Source organism: Pelodiscus sinensis, chromosome 2, assembly GCF_049634645.1.
Source record: "Pelodiscus sinensis isolate JC-2024 chromosome 2, ASM4963464v1, whole genome shotgun sequence".
Lineage (NCBI taxonomy): Eukaryota > Metazoa > Chordata > Testudines > Trionychidae > Pelodiscus > Pelodiscus sinensis.
Genome location: NC_134712.1, coordinates 143,029,968 through 143,048,702, shown reverse-complemented (window position 1 = coordinate 143,048,702; position 18,735 = coordinate 143,029,968). Strand labels below are relative to the sequence as shown.

The following is an 18,735-nucleotide window of genomic DNA, read 5'->3' as shown; positions in this document are numbered from 1 at the left end:
TAAAAGCCCAACAATAGATAAGTGAATACGATTCCTTTCTTCAGAGCATCTGATTATTAGCAGCACGTACATTACCAGAATCTCCCTTCTCCATTTCCAGAAAACCATCTTTCCTAGTCTCTCTCCCTGACTTCCTGTCTTTCCTTGGAGCATTCATCCCTAGAGAGAACTGGCCTTAGCGTCTCTCTCTGTCAGACATTTTGCAGCTTTCTTTTGCCTTGGTCAGTTATGTCCCTCTGAGAAAGGAGCTAATTGTTATTAAAGGATAAAGAGCTCTCCAAGGCTAGCTTTTCCAATTTGGACAGTAATCCTGCTCACAGCAGTGCTGTGAATCAATACTTCACAACAATAATCCCTACATAAATTGCTCTGCCAAGTCTAATTTTATACATGTGTCATTGTAGACATTTCTTTAGCAGAAATAATCATCCATAGTTGACAAATCTATAAACAAATGAGTCAGTCATTCTTTTAAAATCTGATATTTTATTATTTGATCAAATTACTAATATATTGAAATGTTATTTTCAGTGCCTTTTCATGCTCTCAAATATGCACTATTGCTTCAGTTTGTTTTATTTTGTATAAACTAGCTGTCAGTTGTTGCTTCGATTTACATTATGTGAACCAAACACCAAATATGTAGCATTGCAGATTGATAACATCTTATATACTTCTAGAAAGAAATAAAATAATTCAGTCATAGTTGCATATTTTGGGCCTAATTGTACTCTCCTTGCACACCCAAAATTGTTAAAGTCAATGGTAATTTTAAGTATACACGGAATACAGATTTGACCTTCTCACACACAGTGTTCACTCACCCTTAATTCTTGATGATTGGTTTGGATAATATCTTAGTTATCTAAATAATTTTACCTTAGTCTTTGAGGAACACCCATAAGAAGTATAAAGACATTATAAAATCTGAGGTAATCCTACCTATCCCAAGGTGGGACAAAACAAAAATCAAAATATTGAAAATGTGTGTGAACCAAATATTTTTCAAAAAAATCAGGTTGGCTCAATCAAATTGTTTCATTTGGATAATTTCAAAAACATTTAATTCTGATTTGAAACATTTTGTTAAAAATTACTATAATTAAATTTCTAAACAAAAAGTAATATTGAATGACAAAGAAAGAATTTTTCATTCTGAAAATGTTGAGATGAAACATTTCACCATTTCAAAACTCTTTTCAAAAAAATTTCAAGAAATCTCTCTAAACATCCGTTTCCCACAAAAAGTTTGTTTTGAATGAATTGGCATTTTTTACCCTCAAAAAATCATTAAAATATTTCTTACCATCTCTAAATATAAACTTCCTATTTGTTTGTAATAGTATTCTATATTTTGGGTGACACAGAATACATTGTAAATAAAATTATGTTAAAACTTCTAAATATTTTATTTGGAAGTGATAAGAGACTAGATAGCATTTTAACAGCTATCCCCAACTAAAGGGCTGAGTCTACACTGGGCCACTTATTCCGGAAAATCAGCCGCTTTTCCGGAATAAGCTGCGAGCTGTCTACACTGGCCCTTGAATTTCCGGAAAAGCAACGACGCTCTACTGTACAAAATCAGCCACTATTCCGGAAAAGCTACTCTGCTCCCGCTCGGGCATAAGTCCTTATTCCGGAACACTGTTCCGGAAAAGGGCCAGTGTAGACAGCCCAGTAGTCTTTTCCGGAAAAAAGCCCCGATCACGAAAATGACGATCGGGGCTCTTTTCCGGAAAAGCGCGTCTACATTGGTCACAGATGCTTTTCCGGAAAAAGGGCTTTTCTGGAAAAGCAGCCTGACAATGTAGACGCTCTTTTTCCGGAAATACTTATAAAGAAAACTATTCTATTTAAGCATTTCCAGAAATTCATGCCAGTGTAGACACAGCCAAGGAGTAAGGAATAGCTGCACTGACCTAGGAGGATACCAGGGAAGGATCTGTGTTTCAGTCCAATGCTGAAGCTGACCAGCAGCCTACATACTGACTCTTGCACTAACTTGACCTGTTCCGGGAAGAGCCGAGCCCACCTTTTTTTTTTTTTTACTCCTCAAGCTTTAGCACAGGGTAAATGGAAAGTACTGAGTATACAGCCCCTGCTAATACCCACCAGCCTTGCCTACAGTCCTGATGCAGTGAGGCAGTATGGAGGAGCATGCAGGGCAGGGAGAAAAAGGGGTTTATTCTTTCCTATGTCCTTGCCAGACTGCTTAGAGCTAGTCCCAAAGTCTGTACAAAATGATTGGAACCCCCTCACTGAGTAATTTAAAACATTAGCTGGTCAGAACACTACAGAGTGTGCAGTGATGGATCAATCCTGCATTTGAAGGGGAAGATGTATAATGAAGCAATTGGTTTTTTTTATTTATTTTCTACCTTTTATTTTTACAATGTGATGATTAAAAAAACAATTTTTAAAACGGCAGCTCAAGGTCAATTTGCTGCTTAGTTCATAGTTAAGGCCTTTTTTTTACACGGCTTAAGTGGGATTTAACTTCTGTGTACACCTTGTGGTAGAACCTCTTTACCGGGGTTAATTCAATATTGCCAAATTCAGGGATTCAAACATTATGATCAGGCCTCCCAAATTCATGACTGGCTTAAAAATCATACGGAGGGTAACTGGGTCTCTTTTTTTGCACAAAAGGATTGAAATTTGGATGAACAAATATTGGAGGTATGATCTTCTCTTACATATATGCAAAAGTGATCTTCATTCAAACTTTCACTCTTCTTGGTCTGTGCTATCAGGTCTTTTTAGGGAGGCCAGATTTAATCATTATTGGCAGACAGAGGAACAAAATGGTTCACCAGCATGACCTTGTGTTTTCTGCAACATATGAGACCTGATTTCTGAAGAATCATCTCACTAGTATTAAATTCTGCAGAAAACTAAATTTTCTGGCATTGCCCCAGTAGCATTCTAACAGCTACATTGCAGCTCGTTATGTTCTTGTACAAGGAAGTAAGAATGTGAAAGAACCCACATACACATCTGTACATAGACTACACAGCTGCACTTCTGACTGCTCTGGCTACACTCCTGACAACTCCAGTGCTCCCCTTCTCTTGCAGAGTTTAAAGCTGCAGGCAGAAGGAAAAGGGCTTGTGGCACTAGGACAGCCTTGCCAGCCCTGTGCCACACAGCACCCTCTATAGGAGCCAAGGCCAACCCCAGAACTCCCTCTTCGCCCCCTCCCCCCCATGGCTGCCAGCATTCCCGAAGCACCCTCTGATGCCAGTGGCCAGGGGAGATCTGGGGGGGGGGAGGAGACCAATCTCCAGAAACTCCGCACCAAGAGAAGGAATGAAGACGTATATGGCCGCCAGCCTGTGGCTACGTCTATACTGCCGGGGGGGGGGGAGGGAGAGGTTGGCATAGTGCTCATTTGCGTATTTTCTGCCAATCGTTTTTGTGGAAGAGGGGTCAAGACCAAAGGTCCATCTAGCCTAGTATCCTGTCTGCCAACAGTACCCAGTACCAGATGCCCCAGAGGGGGTGGACTGAAAACAATGATCAAGCGATTTGTTTCCTGCCATCCTTCTCCAGCCTTTGACAAACAGAGGCCAGGGCACCATTCCTTACCCCCTGGCTAATAGCCTTTTATGGAACTAACCTCCATGAATTTATCTAGCTCTTTTTTAAACTCTGTTATAGTCCTAGCCTGCACAGCCGCCTCTGGCAAGGAGTTCCACAGATTGACTGTGCGCTGTGTGAAGAACAACTTTCTTCTATTAGTTTTAAACCTGCTACCTATTAATTTCATTTGGTGTCCTCTAGTTCTTATATTATGGGAACAAGTAAATAATTTTTCTTTATTCACCCTCTTCACACCACTCATGATTTTATATACCTCTATCATATTCCCCATCAGTCTCTTCTTTTCTAAACTGAAAAGTCCCAGTCTCTTAAGCCTCTCCTCACATGGGACCCGTTCCAAACCCCTAATCATTTTAGTTGCTCTTTTCTGAACCTTTTCTAATGCCAAAATATCTTTTTTGAGGGAGGAGATTACATCTGTACACAGTATTCAAGATGTGGGTGTACTATATTTTTATATAGAGGCAGTAAGATATTCTTCGTCTTATTTTCTATCCCTAATTCCTAGCATCCTATTTGCTTTTTTGACTGCTGCTGCACACTGTGTGGATATTTTCAGAGAACTATCCACAATAACTCCAAGATCTCTTTCCTGTTTAGTTATAGCTAAATTAGCCTCTAACCAGTCATGAACAACTGTCAAATCCTAATCCAACAAGTGATTCACTGTATGTGCTTCCCAAATTTAATTCTCAAATCTGAAAGTCAATTTTGTTAATTTTTTGAATTGTACTTATACATGAGAATGTGCCTGTCTGTCAGAGACTGTTTGTTCAAGAACTCCTCCTAAATGGTAAGAGCTAGAGCAGGGGCGGGCAATAATTTTTGACTGAGGTCCACATCAGAAATTTTTGAAGGGGCCCTCAGCTGCCCCCGGAAGTGGCAGGGCCTTGGCAGAAGGGCTGGGGCCAGAACGCTTCTGTGCTTCCTCACCCACAGACCCTGATTGGTCTCAGGATGGGGAAATGCACAAAGTCTTTGACACTCCCCTCCCCCCCGAGAGAACCGCCAGCTGTTTTGAACAGCTAGTGGTTCCCTCTAGGTACCCGTGCCCCTGGCGGTGGGAGGAGACTTTGCATGCTCCCCCTGCTGCCCCCATGGTCAATCAGGGCCTGGTGAAGTCTCTCGCTTCCTACCCCTGCCCTCCACGGGTGCGCCATGTTTGGAGCCAACCGCCAGCTGAGCAGCAGCTGGCGGTTGACTTTAAGTGCTGAGCCCCTCGCAGGGTGGGAGGATACTTCTTGCACTCCCCCCGTTCCCAACCCCTGATAGGCCTGGGGGCAGGAGGGAGCGGGAGGGCCTTCTCAGGCCGGATCCAGCCCACGGAGGCCCTTCTGAACACCCCTGAGTTAGACCCACTCAATGTGGTATGCAGCTTCTTCTTATCCTGACTTAAAACAAGGACAGGGTTTGGTTGTGCCAGGAAAATGGGAAGTGCAAGGAATGGTACTATTTTCCACAACATGGAAAGGGAGGGGGTAGAGAGGAGGGATGCAATAGACAATGGCCACCTGGGGCAGGGAGCGCAGGGGAGAGCTATACTACAGAGTGACCACTGGAGGTAGCTGCACCACCAAGAGAGTGACGAGGCTGGGGTTCACCACCTTGCCTGACACCGGAGCGGGTAAGTAGTCCCCCTACCCCAAACCCTTTATCTGCCACCCACGGCCCTTGACCACAGTGCCAGGGGTAGGGGAGAGAAAAAGAACCCCACCAGCCATGGGGGATTGGGAGAGACTGGGAAAGGCCCTTCTCACCTTGGGGCAAGAGAAAAGATCCACTGTCAACTTGGGGATCTAGGAGGAGAGAAAAGGCCCCCTGCCATGTTTTTTCAAAGCAGATTATCATTAAAACTGAGGGAAATATTTTGGCAAATAATGCATTTGCCAAAAATAGCCATTTTCAATCAACTGAAACTAATTGGTCTAAGTCAGCAAAAAGTTTCAGATGAAAAAATGGGGGGAGGGAGGAAAATCCAAAAATGTCAAAATATTTCAACATTTTTCTAAATGAAACATTTGGACTTTTCATTTCCACAGAACATTTCATTTAGAAATGTGTCTAAATTTAACCAAAATAAAAATACCCAATAAAGGTTAAATACAACCAAAATGAAAATTAAACATTCCATTTGGATCAAACAAAATGACTTTCAAACAGAAACATTTGTTTTTCATTTCAGTGAGAAAAAACTAAACAGTATCCATTTGAGTTCACCTGAAATTATTTGTTTTTCCAAATTTAGCCTTTAAACCAAAAAAAAAAAAAATCAGTTAATTACTCTGCTCAGATTATCATTCACCCACTTTGAATCTTTACTTACTTTATTCAGGGTATGGCATACTAACAGGTGTTTTGAACTTCTTTATCTATGTAACTCCAATATGATTCATTTTTTGTAGTAACTGAGATTGTCACAAGAGGACACATCTTCCTCCCATGCCAGGAGAGGAGTTACTACCCAGCTTAAGTCACTCTTGCACAGTTTTGCTCTCTGTGTGCCTTAGCTTTTCAGGAGCCAGCTGTTCAACTAGGAAGCAGCTGACAACTAATACATTGGTCCTCTAAGGATTTACTTTCCACATTACTATCCAGAGCAGTTGGGCCTGCTTTAGGCTAGAGAATTTCACTGCAAGAAAGCAAAATAATCTGTTTTTACTGCACACATAGACCCTTGTGCCACCTGTAATGAGGCAACAGAAGCTATCTCATCTACTCTCTGCTCAGCAACAAGCCTGAAGTAGAAAGGAGATATTACCATTGTAAATGTCATTAGTGAGACCAGTACTGACATAGTATATCCATTTCTGGTATCCACCTTTTGAAAAGAATGTTGAACATACTGGAAAGGGTTCTGAAAAAAATCTACAAGAATGATTCAAGGTTTGGAAAACCTGCCATAGAATGAGAGACTAAAGACAATCAATCTATTTCATTTATCCTGTGTGATGCAGGAGGTTAGATTCAATGCCCCCTTTTGGTTCTAAAATTTATGAATGATTGGCCATAGGCTTTTCCTTCTCTAGGCTGAAACTGGTAGAGTGAAAGCTGCAGAAAACATGAGTGCGGACCACTAGTGGTCTGTGATTTGTATATTGAACAATAAGGCTCTAGGAACGTAAGACTCTTACAAAACAGTATTTTTGAAACAGTCATAAAAGTTACTTCTATCAGCCTAAGCTATGGAAATCATTACCTGATGATTCTATGCCTAAAATGTATATGTTAATTATGAAATTAAACAATACCTGATCTATAAAGATCCCTGCATCTAGTATCTTGTGACAGAAGGATAATGTGCAATAATTTTAAAAGACTTTATTTGCAAGATTTTGATTTAAAAATATACTAGACTGATTTAGTTAAGTCATGCAATTTAAGAGTTTAAAATAAGGAATTGTGAATGCACTTGTTCTTAATTATAAGTGGCATTTCTGTGTCTCTTGCTCATGGTGCCATGTTGCTCCTAAATAACTTTACAGACTTTTAAAGTATTGATTATTGAGCAGTATCCACTGATGTCAAAAGGAGCTGCAGATTACTTAGCACTTTTTGAAAATGAGACCATTTATTTAGCAGCCTAAGGGCTTGAATCAAAGTGCAATAGCCATTCTGGAATAATTCCCTGGGAGGACACTTCTTTCAGAATAAGAGTGCCTTTTTTCTGGTTTATTTTAAGAAACTTCCCAAGTGGATTAAACTAAACCAGAAAAAGGCAGAATAAGAACATCCACATGACAGCTTTTCTAGTATTGCTACTGTGGAAAGGTTCATTCTGCCATAGCTATTCTGGTCAATTTCCAAATATACACAAATTCTAAATCATGTAACAAGTACTTAACGTCGTCGCAATAAAGTGACTAAACTAGATTTTTGGCCCTACATCAGTCTCTATCCTGCATGTTTTGCTACATTCCATAGGTCCTGACCCTTGCTTGCTACTAGTAGTGAAGCAATAAAATGCAGCATCTAAATGGTGGGTGGGAAATGTATTTGGTTGCTAATGCTCACAACTGGGAGTCAGGCAACATGGATATTTTCCCTTTGTGCTCTATTGACTTGCTGTATGATTTTGGGTAAGTACTTAACTTCTCTAGTCAGCCAGCCTAGGCCCTCTCTTTCTCACCTTCCTCTGGATAATGCAATTGATTCTCATTTAAAGTTCTCTGGATGGGGAAGAAAAAGGGTTGAGCCCTCTGCCTCAGTTAACATGTCTGTAAAACAGAGATTGTAAGATTGAAATTATTAGTGTTTCTAATGCACTGTATGATCCAATAATGGAAGGCCCTATAGGAGTGCAGAGTATTAATATTATTGTAGATATTTGGGTATATTTAATACATTTCCACCATACCAGCACAAGTACATGTGAGTAAATATACCTGAAATTTACAATGTTTGAAAAATGCACAAATTTACTTATAGGCTGTGAAACTTGAGTTTTAATCTGTCAGAGTCACAGTTCATATGGAGTGGAAATTGTAGTTGAAGCAAAATATCTACTACTATCTCTTTACTAGGCAAACTCTAAATTGTCTGCAAGGGCAGGTACAGTAAACAGTGGAAAGGAAGTTAATTAACATCCCAAAAGGAGCCTTTTATAACATTTCTCCAGAGAGAAGGATGCAACATGTTTACAAAGAGGCTTATTGTGTATACACTCCTTTACAGGAATTCTGCAGCTCAGTGAAGCTCAGGAGGAAACTGGAACCTGCACTTTGTAACCAAGACAGGGATTATAATCTGGGTGGATAAACATAAATAATTTTTAAAATAAAAAATAGGCTTTTTATTTAATTCAGATTTTTTAAATTTTTCAAATTAAACACTAAATTTCTCATTTAAAAATTACCGTTACAATGAAATTTTATCACAAGCACCCTACACATACACTTACAGTCTCTTAAAAATGAATTACTGGTGCTAGTCTGTCCAGCCTAACAAACAGTTCTCGCTTCTTAAATGTTCTGGGTCTTCAATTTCTGTTTCTCAGGAGACTAACATGTACAAAGACAAAGACAGGCTGGATAAGATTGTTTTTGTTCTATGCTTTTGTGGTAGTGGACCTGGGCCAAACACAGCAGAGGAATTAGTTAAGACATTATTCAGCACACACACAGCTTCCTACATTCCCTCATACTTTTGCCATAAAAAGCTGTCATGGATGCTGGGTGTAAAAAAGACCCTATTTGGGAATATATTGAAAACATTTGTTCTCTAGGTTAAAAAAAAAGCACATTGTATATTTAGTGTTTGGAGGACTTAGCTGGTAGAGTTAATACAATTTGATTTTTTTTAAAACAGAGTGTAAGGACAACTGTCAGCCAACAATTCAGGAGACTTTTGCAATTGCAAATGTGAAACACTTATATTTTATTAAACTAAATCTTAAACGTTACATAAGTGCTATTGTGTTTGTGTGTGATTTAGTTCACACCACAGGCAATGTATGCTGCTGCATCTGCAGCTTGACATGCATAATAAGTATTACTTACCATTTCATAAATTAATAAAAATCAAGTTATCTAAAAAAATTACACGAAGTATAACCCTCTTAGCTGTTGTAAAATGATGTACAGTATTGAATTGTAAATGAACAAATTTTAGTGATCAGCTTTGCATTGTTTAAAAACTATGTGAAGTATCAGTAAGAAACTTGATTTAAATTGATGATTTTTTGGTGATTTAAGACTGAAGCTATATTCCAGTCATTACGTATTGTCAAAAGAACCCTCTGGGACATAAACAAGAGCAACTCTGGGGCAGATCTAACTTACTACAGAAGGTAATCTAATGCTCTGCCAGCCCCGGAAATGAGGATCTGTAAAGGTGATGGAAACATCAAGTTCGTCTCGAGTTAGGTTCAGCTTTGCTGAGGCCAAAAATCAGGCCCACATCTTATTTGGCTTCTTTAGATTTTCAGAATCTTTTACTATTTTGAAGAATTACAAGTACATGAAAGGTATCCATTGCATGTAGCAGAAAACTCCAAAAAATGCAAATTGTGCCTTCTCATTCAAGTGTTCTGGCACTGCAGAAATAAGGTAAGATTGACACATTCTGAAGTTTAGGAGCCACTGCTGGTCATTCCAGGTCTCACAAAGATCCTTTCCCATCATGAAGTGCTTGTTGGCTGGTCCCAAATGTGCCACGCTACTGAATGCAGCTGCTCCAAGATGAATGGCCAAGGGGCATCAAAGGATGGGTCCTCCTCTGGCAACTCCCTCCACCTCCAGATTCCTCTAGTCAGCACCTCACAAGAAGCTGTGATACAGCCTCTCCATAGAAATGAAGAGGTGTTCTACAGTTCAGAAATTGCATGGGCACCAACTGAATTCCTATAAATGAATGCTTGATCTCTAGGCTCGTAATTTCCTCAAAAGCCAACAGGAATTCCATAATACACCATAAAAATTGCCCACAGTGCAGTGATCCTGGAAGTCATGCAAGGGACTCTGGAATACCTTCCCACACTTTCCATCATGCTTAAATCATTGGTGCTGTTGTGTGGCTACAAGTCTTGAAATATGATGCTGCTTGTGCTAAATCAATGAGTTGTGTCAATGCAACTTCTGCACACAGACAAGCCCAAAGAAATGTAATAAAATATTTCCAATGCAGCTCCCTACTCTCCACACACCCCTTTCCTACTTAATATTTTTCTCACAAGTATTCTGCTATCCCCAGGATTTAATCCATTATTTTGTTCACATATTCCAGAAGTCTGCTTTTGTTTATATCAAGCCCAGAAATAGCAATTCTTCCCACCTTTCAGAATGATTTGAAGCTCCTTTCCTGATGTATTCATAAGAAGGAATATCTTTACACTACAAAAGAAGTCAATTTACTGTTCGGAGCAGAGTTTTCTGCAGAAGCTTGTGATGTCAACTCTGAGGCTCATATGAAATCTAATAGGCTTGTACCAGAGAATGTTATATTGACTGTGCATATGTTGCCAGAGAAACTTAGGGATGAACCTTCTCTAAGTCAAGGATCTACACTTGGTTAAGGAGCGCTGCCCATTTCTCTCCTTTCCTCTCCCTCACCTGAACACTAGTGGAAAAACAAGCTGAAAATTGGAGCAGCTAAATAACTAATAAATGATCTTGTGTTTGAAAAATCCTGAGGGAGAAAGACAGAGAGAGACATCCCAGATGTAATAATGGTAGCTAGGAGAAGCCTTTGCATTATATCTCTATTGGGGTGATATCAAAAGATAGCCCAAGAAGCCACAGACTACTTTTCAGAATCAAAGTATATTACCGGTAATTACTAGCACAAAGCATCAAAAATGTGCTCTAGCTATTGTGATGATTACACAGCTATCTACAATTATTCATGCACATTGTAACTCAAGTGCAACTGTAGTTTAATGTATCAGTATTTACTTCAGAATCCTGTATCAAAAAGTATAAACTACTATTTAAAAACAGCACTATAATGGCTGTGCTCTCCTATGTGGTATGTGTACCCAATAATACCCCTTCTTTAGTTCTGAGCATAATCTATGCTAGTATCACGTGCCTTTGAGGACATAGGAAAAAATGCTTGTCACTTTCATCTTCAGCTCACGTCTCCTTTTTTGTCCTTAGGCTTCTCCCTTGTATTCTCCTAATCGCAATCCTTTATGAAATGTATGATGGGGGAGAACACCTTTGTCTGTCCCCTTTTGATTGAAATGCCTGAATGGAGGTAAGGGGTTCAAACACCTTTTCCCTTTTTAATTATTTCTCTTTGAGATTAAAAGGATTTGCTCTGTGTGGGATGGCCTATGAGACGTTACCGAAACCAATCTATGACTCAGATAGGCTCCTTAAAATTAAACAAACAATGTATTGTAAATACACTGAAAACTTTAATAAAACAAAGATATTTGCAGACAATATCTAAATTTTAATTACTCATAAAATAAACTAGATATAGGTATTATCTGCTTAGTTACAGAATAAGCAAGGGAAAATGCATTATACTCAGAAATTTAGTCTCTCTCTTAAACCTTCTTGGACCAACAGCATGAGACACTCTCCTTTCTATGTTGCAGTGATTTGCCTGCTGTGCCAAGACATGATATCCAAGCCTTTGGATGCTGATTCAGTTTTGGTCAAGATGCTAAGGAACATTATCAACAGGGTGAATGATGTCAGAAGTTCCACAAAGTACCAGTAGATTAGGAATAGTATCTGAGGAGAATGAAATCATCATTGTCCCCTCTTTCTGGTAATATACTTCCTACTTCTGAAACAACCCCCACCTTTTTGGCTCCAAATCCTGCATTTTAAGTCATTTTGATCTTCAAAACACACTATTCTTAGCTATAGATATTGAGGCATCATAAATTTGCAATCTGACTGTGCCGGTTTTATATATTGGGGCCTCAAAGAGACAGAATATTTCTCATTAAGGGGCACTGTTCAAAGGCACAAAGGGCAGGTAAGCACTCAACTCTGATCTGTGAGTTAGAACAATCTCTCCCTATAATTCGTCTTAGTATGAAAAAATATTAGTGATATACCACATTCATTGTTACACTGCACAGTTCCTTTATATTTGGATTGGTTTTTTTCCTCCTACAAATTTAAGTTCTACTCATGAAGCAGAATGAACGTATAATCAAAGGGGAAAAAAAGAAGAAATACACCTTGGTTACTGGTCCAATACTGAGAAATGTCAAGTTTCCTCAACTCCTAAAACCATGTCCAAAATCCTTTAAAGTCAGTGGACTTTCGATCAGGCACTTAGGGGCATGTCTACACTAGGAAATTATTTCAAAATAGCTACGTTTGAAATAACTCCTGAAATAACTATTTTGAAATAAGGTTATTCCCTCAGGAAAGCAGGAGTACAGATTTTGAAATAACCAGCCCCTTATTTTGAAATAACGGGCTTGGGAATGTGGACATTCCACTTGTTATTTCAAAATAAGGGGAGTTATTTCGAAATAATGTAGACTACTGCCTAATGTAGACCAGGGCCTAGAGAGCAGAAGATACTCAGAGTTCACTTTATATTGTTTTAGAAATGTTGGGCCAAATAAACAACAAAATCTAGCACAGCCAAAAAGGGTCTCACTAAAAGCTTATTGAAAACTCAATGGGAGTTTGTTCATAGGACCAAGGATTAAGTCAGTGACCACTTACAGGTGTAGTAGTACTCATAAGCATAAAGTTAAACATATGAATAAGTGTCTGTAGAACTGGAGTAGGAGCAGGTTTTTTATTTACTTTTAAACAATGATTGCACTTTCATAAATTTGCTTGATTGCATTTTGCTGAGAAATTACAGGATTTAAGCATGTGCTTACCTTTAACATGTTTAAGTGCTTAGCTTAAGAGGAGTGGGGTTACTTATATGCCTAAAGTTAAACATATACTCAACTGCTTTTCTGAATTATGAACTAATTGAGAAAGTGCACAGCAATGACTTGAATATAAATCACTGGCCTTACAGTAAATATATTCTTATGTATTCCAGATACCACAAAAATTAAATTACCAATACTCATGTAACTTGCCAGAAATATATAAGTGCTATATATATACTGTATAAATCAATCTATACTGGATTAATTTAATTATTTTTCATGACTTTTCATTAAAAAAAACTTTTTGTAAAAAATACAATACATTTTATTACTTAAACTTTTCTCAAGGGGCATTTTGTAATAAACTAAAAAAAGATTCCATAGCATTATCATATATGGACTTAAGTATTATGAATGCACTTACAGTATGAATCAATATATTAAAACAAAATCAGACTATCAGTTGCTATCAAGCCATGAATTCAATGTTCTATGTTTCCCCTTTAATAGATTATTGTTGCTCTGTATCTGTAATGTCCTAAAAAAGATGCACACTCCCTGGTCAGTGATTATGTCATGAATAGAATGTAGGTCTCCTACCCTAACCAACAGACCAATCATTTTTGACAGTCTCAGCAGTTGGCAAAGGACTGAGTAGGCCTGGTAATTTAACTATTCTGTTCTATTCTATTCAACATTTTGTCCACATTGGAATTAAGTCAGCGGCCGAGTAGTATCAAGAAGCCTGCACTGACACAACTAACATTTAGAAAAAACACAAGAACTTTTTTTCAGGTGCCGTCATTTTGGTACCTTTCATGCATGCTAAATTATTTAATCGTTATTGTTATGCACACAGGTCTAATCAAAATATGCTATGCATTTTCTAAACACAGAGAAAGGCAATTTATACTTTAATAAAAAAATAATGTTAACTTGTTCACATGATCTATACATGTGCCAGTTTATTACAGTCCCAATCAGTTCTATAGATAACCTCATTATATCTTCACTAGTTGAAGGACCTAAACAAAGTGTATTGATTAAAACAAGCACATCCATTCTCAAAATCAAATCTGCATTTTTAACACTGTACCCATTAGAAGATTATAAATGAATATCCCATACATAAAGATCCTTAACATCCTATGATCATCAAAGGCTAGCTGATACTCAGTATGTCCGCAGGTCATTGGTATTAACAATCAACAGGAATTCAGACCTACATAGTAGGTTTATTACAGGACCCTGATTCTTAATTTTCCTGGAGCACTAAATAGTGAAAATGGAGTTTTTTAACAAGACTATTATTCAGCTCACTGAGAAATAGAACCTGTTTTGCAAATACTATTAATGTTAGCTTTCTAGTTCAGGAAGTAAATTCTGTGTTAATAAATAACATAAGCGTACTAGATAAATTTTGAGTTTTAAATATGAAGTGTAGCAGCTTATTGAATGTTATTGGATCCTTACATATAAAGGGGAAATCTTATCCAAATTTTCCTATTTCCTCTTTTCTTTTTTTAAACCCTTTTTTATAATAATCTCATCTTTAGGAGTCATCAGTTTAAACAAGATAATGTAGAGAAGAATGCATTAGTAAAATTGTGAGTATTTCTGACACATGTTGTGCTTATAAAATCAGGTACTGTCATTCAGAAAAAAAGCCATAATCCTTTTCATTATAATTTCACAGTTCACTGGAATTAATTTTCTAAGGACAACTAATGACTCTCTTAGGCTCATCATGTCTGTATTTTCTTTCAACATATCATTTGCATTAATAGAAAAAAATGTTCACTTATAATGTTTGCTTAGCATTTGTGTCTTCAATTACATGCATTTCCCCTTAAAGAGGTCTGAAAAATTACTATGCTAAACAATGTAGTTTTATGCAAATAAAAAATACTGCTATAAAATAAGAGATTTCCTAATAATTTCTGGACTAGGCAATTCCTCTCCATGATTATATCAGTTTATTTCCATCAGATTCTGGGGACAGAGTGAGAGAAGACCGAGTTTTTTTTCTTAAAACACATTAGGACAGAGTAGATGTTCAATAGTCAATTTGCTTTACCAGTGTTGTCTTAGAAATGGATATCAGACACTAGTATTACACAAGAAATGACTGCCATCTTCAGGAAAGGTTCAATATTGAATCAGCATTTATTCGCTGCAAACACTCGTTTATTAAAGTTGTGACCAAATCAAGTGCAATTTTCCAACCTCCCTAAATCCCTCTATGCAAGTAAAGAGAATGAGAAATTCCTGTACGACATCTGACATCGTTTCCTGCCCAATGCCTTCCTCCAGCCTCAAAGAAACAGCTCTGAAACATTGGCTTTTATATGTATTCTATGTGGCATATACACAACACGGAGAAAACTGCAAATTTAACTCTTTGTGAAAATCCGCTGCTTTGATCTCCCAACACTGCTTTCATGCTGTCGCCCCTGAAATTCGCCTGCGTTCCTTAGCTATCCTGTGTGTGTGCGCGCGCCGGAATTGATACGACTACATAACCTATTCATCGTAACAAATGGGATAGTGAGGACAAGGAGACGTAGATCTCTACATCAAACGACAATGCGTAAGCTGAATAAATCTGCTCGAACTAGAAGACGAAGACGTATTCACATCCTTACTTAGCATTCACCCTCCAAACACACCTCTGGAAGGACGTCCCTCCCTGCTCAGGCCGTGCAAGCTAGAGCTGAAATGTGACAAAACCCCGCAAGTTCCTTTTTCCACCTCCTCACAGAGCTTCAGCTACATCAATTGCCACTCAAAGCTAAATGCTGTCTTTTTTAAATCCGGATCGCAGTGCCAGCTCATTGGAGAGAGAGAGAAAAAGGTCACTGACGTGCATCTGTTGCTTAATAAATTGAAACTGCCCTGGCAAAGAGAGACAGCCTGAGAATTTCTTGTCGTAGAAATCATCAATCCCACCCAGCCTTCCCCGGACTGATCACGTCAAGCAGAAGGGCAGCAAAGCCAAGCTCTCAGGCAACCTAGCAACCCCGACACCTGCCCGGCACTGCATGCCCCAACAAGCCGGCAGGGGTACCGGCCGCATTCTGCTCTCAGCCACACGGCTCCAAAATGCGGGGCAAGCCCACGGATGCCAGTGGAAGGGCACCAGCCGTGCCTGGGTGTCACTGAGAGCCCTCTACGGCCCGGCCGCCCCGCCGCCCGCCTCTCTCCACCACCGCATCCCGGACTCCCTCGCCCGAGCCCCTCTCCACGGCAAAGCCCATTTGCAGCCAGTCAGCCCTAAACATGGGGGGAGGTCACTCCGCGTTGCCCCGCAAGGCTGATGCGGGTCAGGCCGAGCGGGGGGTGGGAGCAATCAGCTGCGCATCAACCCGACCACACGCCCCAAGGTGCGGGGGTGGGGGAGGGGGATGTCCTTCCCTCTGCGAGCACCTGCCGCATCTCCCAGCCTCCCCGGGGCACCTCCCCTGCAGCCCCGGCAGAGGCTTCCCTACCTCGGTGTCGTAGAGCCGGAGGTCCAGCGAGTAGGGGTTAAGCAGGGACTCGTTGCGGATCTGATCCATGGCCAGCTGCACGGCTGGCAGCACGCCCCGGCCGATCTTGCTCTTCTGGTCCTCCTCCGACTGGCTGAGCGGCATCAAGCCCATGATGGAGATCGGCGTGGTGGCGTTGGGGGCCAGCCCGGCCGCCCCCCGCGAGTGGCCCCGCGCCCAGCCCAAGCAGAGGAGCAGCAGCAGCAGCATGGCAGGGCTGGCGGCAGCCGCGGCCGGGCAAAGGGCTCTCCTCGGGCAGGGCGGCATGCTGCGGGCGGGCGGGCGGCAGCGGCGAGGACACGGGCTCCCTCACGCCGGGCGCATGGCGGGCTGGGCGCTTCCCCCGGCCGGGCAAAGGGCTCCGCTGCCCGGCAATAATCCTCCCGGCGCTGGCGGGTCCGGCCGCGGAGAGAGCCCCCCCGGCCCGCGGCGGCCAGAGGGGACCTGCCTCCCCTGCGCTCAGCGCCGCAGCCGGCCCGTGCAGCCCCGCTCCGGCGCGCAGGGGGCGGCAGCCACCATCGCGGGGTTGAGGCTGAGGCTCGGAGCCCCCTGCAGCAGCAGCGGCGGCGGCGGCGGAGGGACGCGGTGCCGGCGAGGGCTGGGGGGAGGCTAGTGCCGCATTCTCCTGAAGCCGCCACCGGCGGCAGCCTCCGCCGCTCGTCCCCCACCCCCGCAGCTCCCCGGACGGGAGGACACTCGCCCCCTTTCCTCCTGTAATCCCAGCCGGGCGGCTTCACGCTTCCTCCACGCCGCCGCCGATGGGGCTTCTTGTCCCCGGGCTGCTTCCCGCCGCACGGAATCGCTGCTGAGGAGGAGACAGCGGAGTCAGGAGATGCGGGTTTGGGCACCTCCACCAGCCTATAGGAGGGAGGGAGGCAGCGAGAAAGAGAGACAGTCCTTGGGGGGGGAGGGGGCGCCCTCCTGGCAGCTGCACTCAGTGCCTGGCAATCAGAGCTGTTTTCAGGTAGAAGGTTGCGCTGCCAGCCTGGATGGACAGCGGAAAACGCGGGGCTGTGGGGTCTGGAGCGGCTTTTCCACGGAAGGGCACCATTTTCAGTCCCACTATTGGGTTAGGAGGAGGTACGTGGAAACACCAAACAGGTCATTCCGTGCCATTACTGACATGTCGTCTGCCTGGGTGATTAATACAGCCCCGCATATAGTAGCCTCCCCCCTCCCCACAGAAAAAAATTTATGTAATCAGCTGGCTAGAGCTGCCCTTCCCATCTCCCCATTCTACTATATAAACATTCTCCACACCCTTACAATCACTACGCAAGCCCGTCCTACCCGCACACTCCACCCCATGCACCTCTCCTCGCACATATTGCACACACACCGTAGCCCAAATCCACTGCCACACTAAGCACCCCGCCTAACGCACCACCTTGCAGAGTTCCCGCCAGCCCACACACACACAGCTTAAATCAGTCCCCTGCCTAACTACTCCACCTGGAGTTCCCGCACAGGCTGTACTCTGGGTCATATGTCTTCAGAGGGTGGTAGAATGTGGTCATTTTCAAGGTGCCATGGAATTCACCATTTTTCTGCAGTGCATGCCCTACAATTTCCCTTTGGTCTCTGCTTGCAGCTGCAACTAAACAAATTAATGTTGCAGCGGAATTTAGTTGCAGTGGAGATTAGAGAGGTTGTTGCTATAGAATTTGGTCTTATTGTACCTCAGAGAATAGGGTCCCTGCATATAAGCATTTATTGACACCATTCACTCCACAGCCCACACTCATCTCCACATATATCCCACCTGCACACCTATTGCACAGCACAGTTGATCACACCTGTACACACTATCCCATACCAGTCTTGCAGACATCCATTTTCTCCTGTGGATGGGAAAGACACTTTATATAGTCTCCACTCCTAACAATACAGTGCAAAGCCCCTCAATAGGGAAGCTTTAACTCATCACAGAGAGAATCCAGGAAGCAATGTAGGTCAGAGTGTTTGTTGTTTTAGCACTGGAGGTTAACACAACTAAATGCTTCAGACTCCTCCCCTTTTATAAATACTAATTCTTTTCCTAAAATCACCAGAGATCTTAAACAGGTACCACACCATTTCTCTTAAACAAAATGTTAGCACTGTCCAATGCATCCTACTTACATTACATATATGTTGGTGCTGTCAATGTGATAAATTAGAACACCAGTAAATTGTATTGATAGAGTAAAAATTTTAAAGCCAAAAGGGACTCTTATGATCATCTAGCCTGACCTCCTGCGTAACACAGGCCATAAAATGTTGTCCTAATTCTTGCATTAAGCCTATAACTTCTGGTAGAAA

At 41.5% G+C, this 18,735-nt stretch overlaps 1 protein-coding gene across 1 annotated transcript in view; it reads right to left on the bottom strand.

The window, feature by feature from the left end:
• GABBR2 (gamma-aminobutyric acid type B receptor subunit 2) overlaps positions 1-18,393 on the bottom strand; it is an 856,335-nt gene extending 837,942 nt beyond the window's left edge. The window contains exon 1 of the mRNA XM_075921529.1: positions 16,396-18,393. Coding sequence (XP_075777644.1) covers positions 16,396-16,701 — 306 coding nt within the window. The 5' untranslated portion in view covers positions 16,702-18,393. The remainder of the gene's footprint in view (positions 1-16,395) is intronic.
• Between the last annotated feature and the right edge of the window lie 342 nt (positions 18,394-18,735).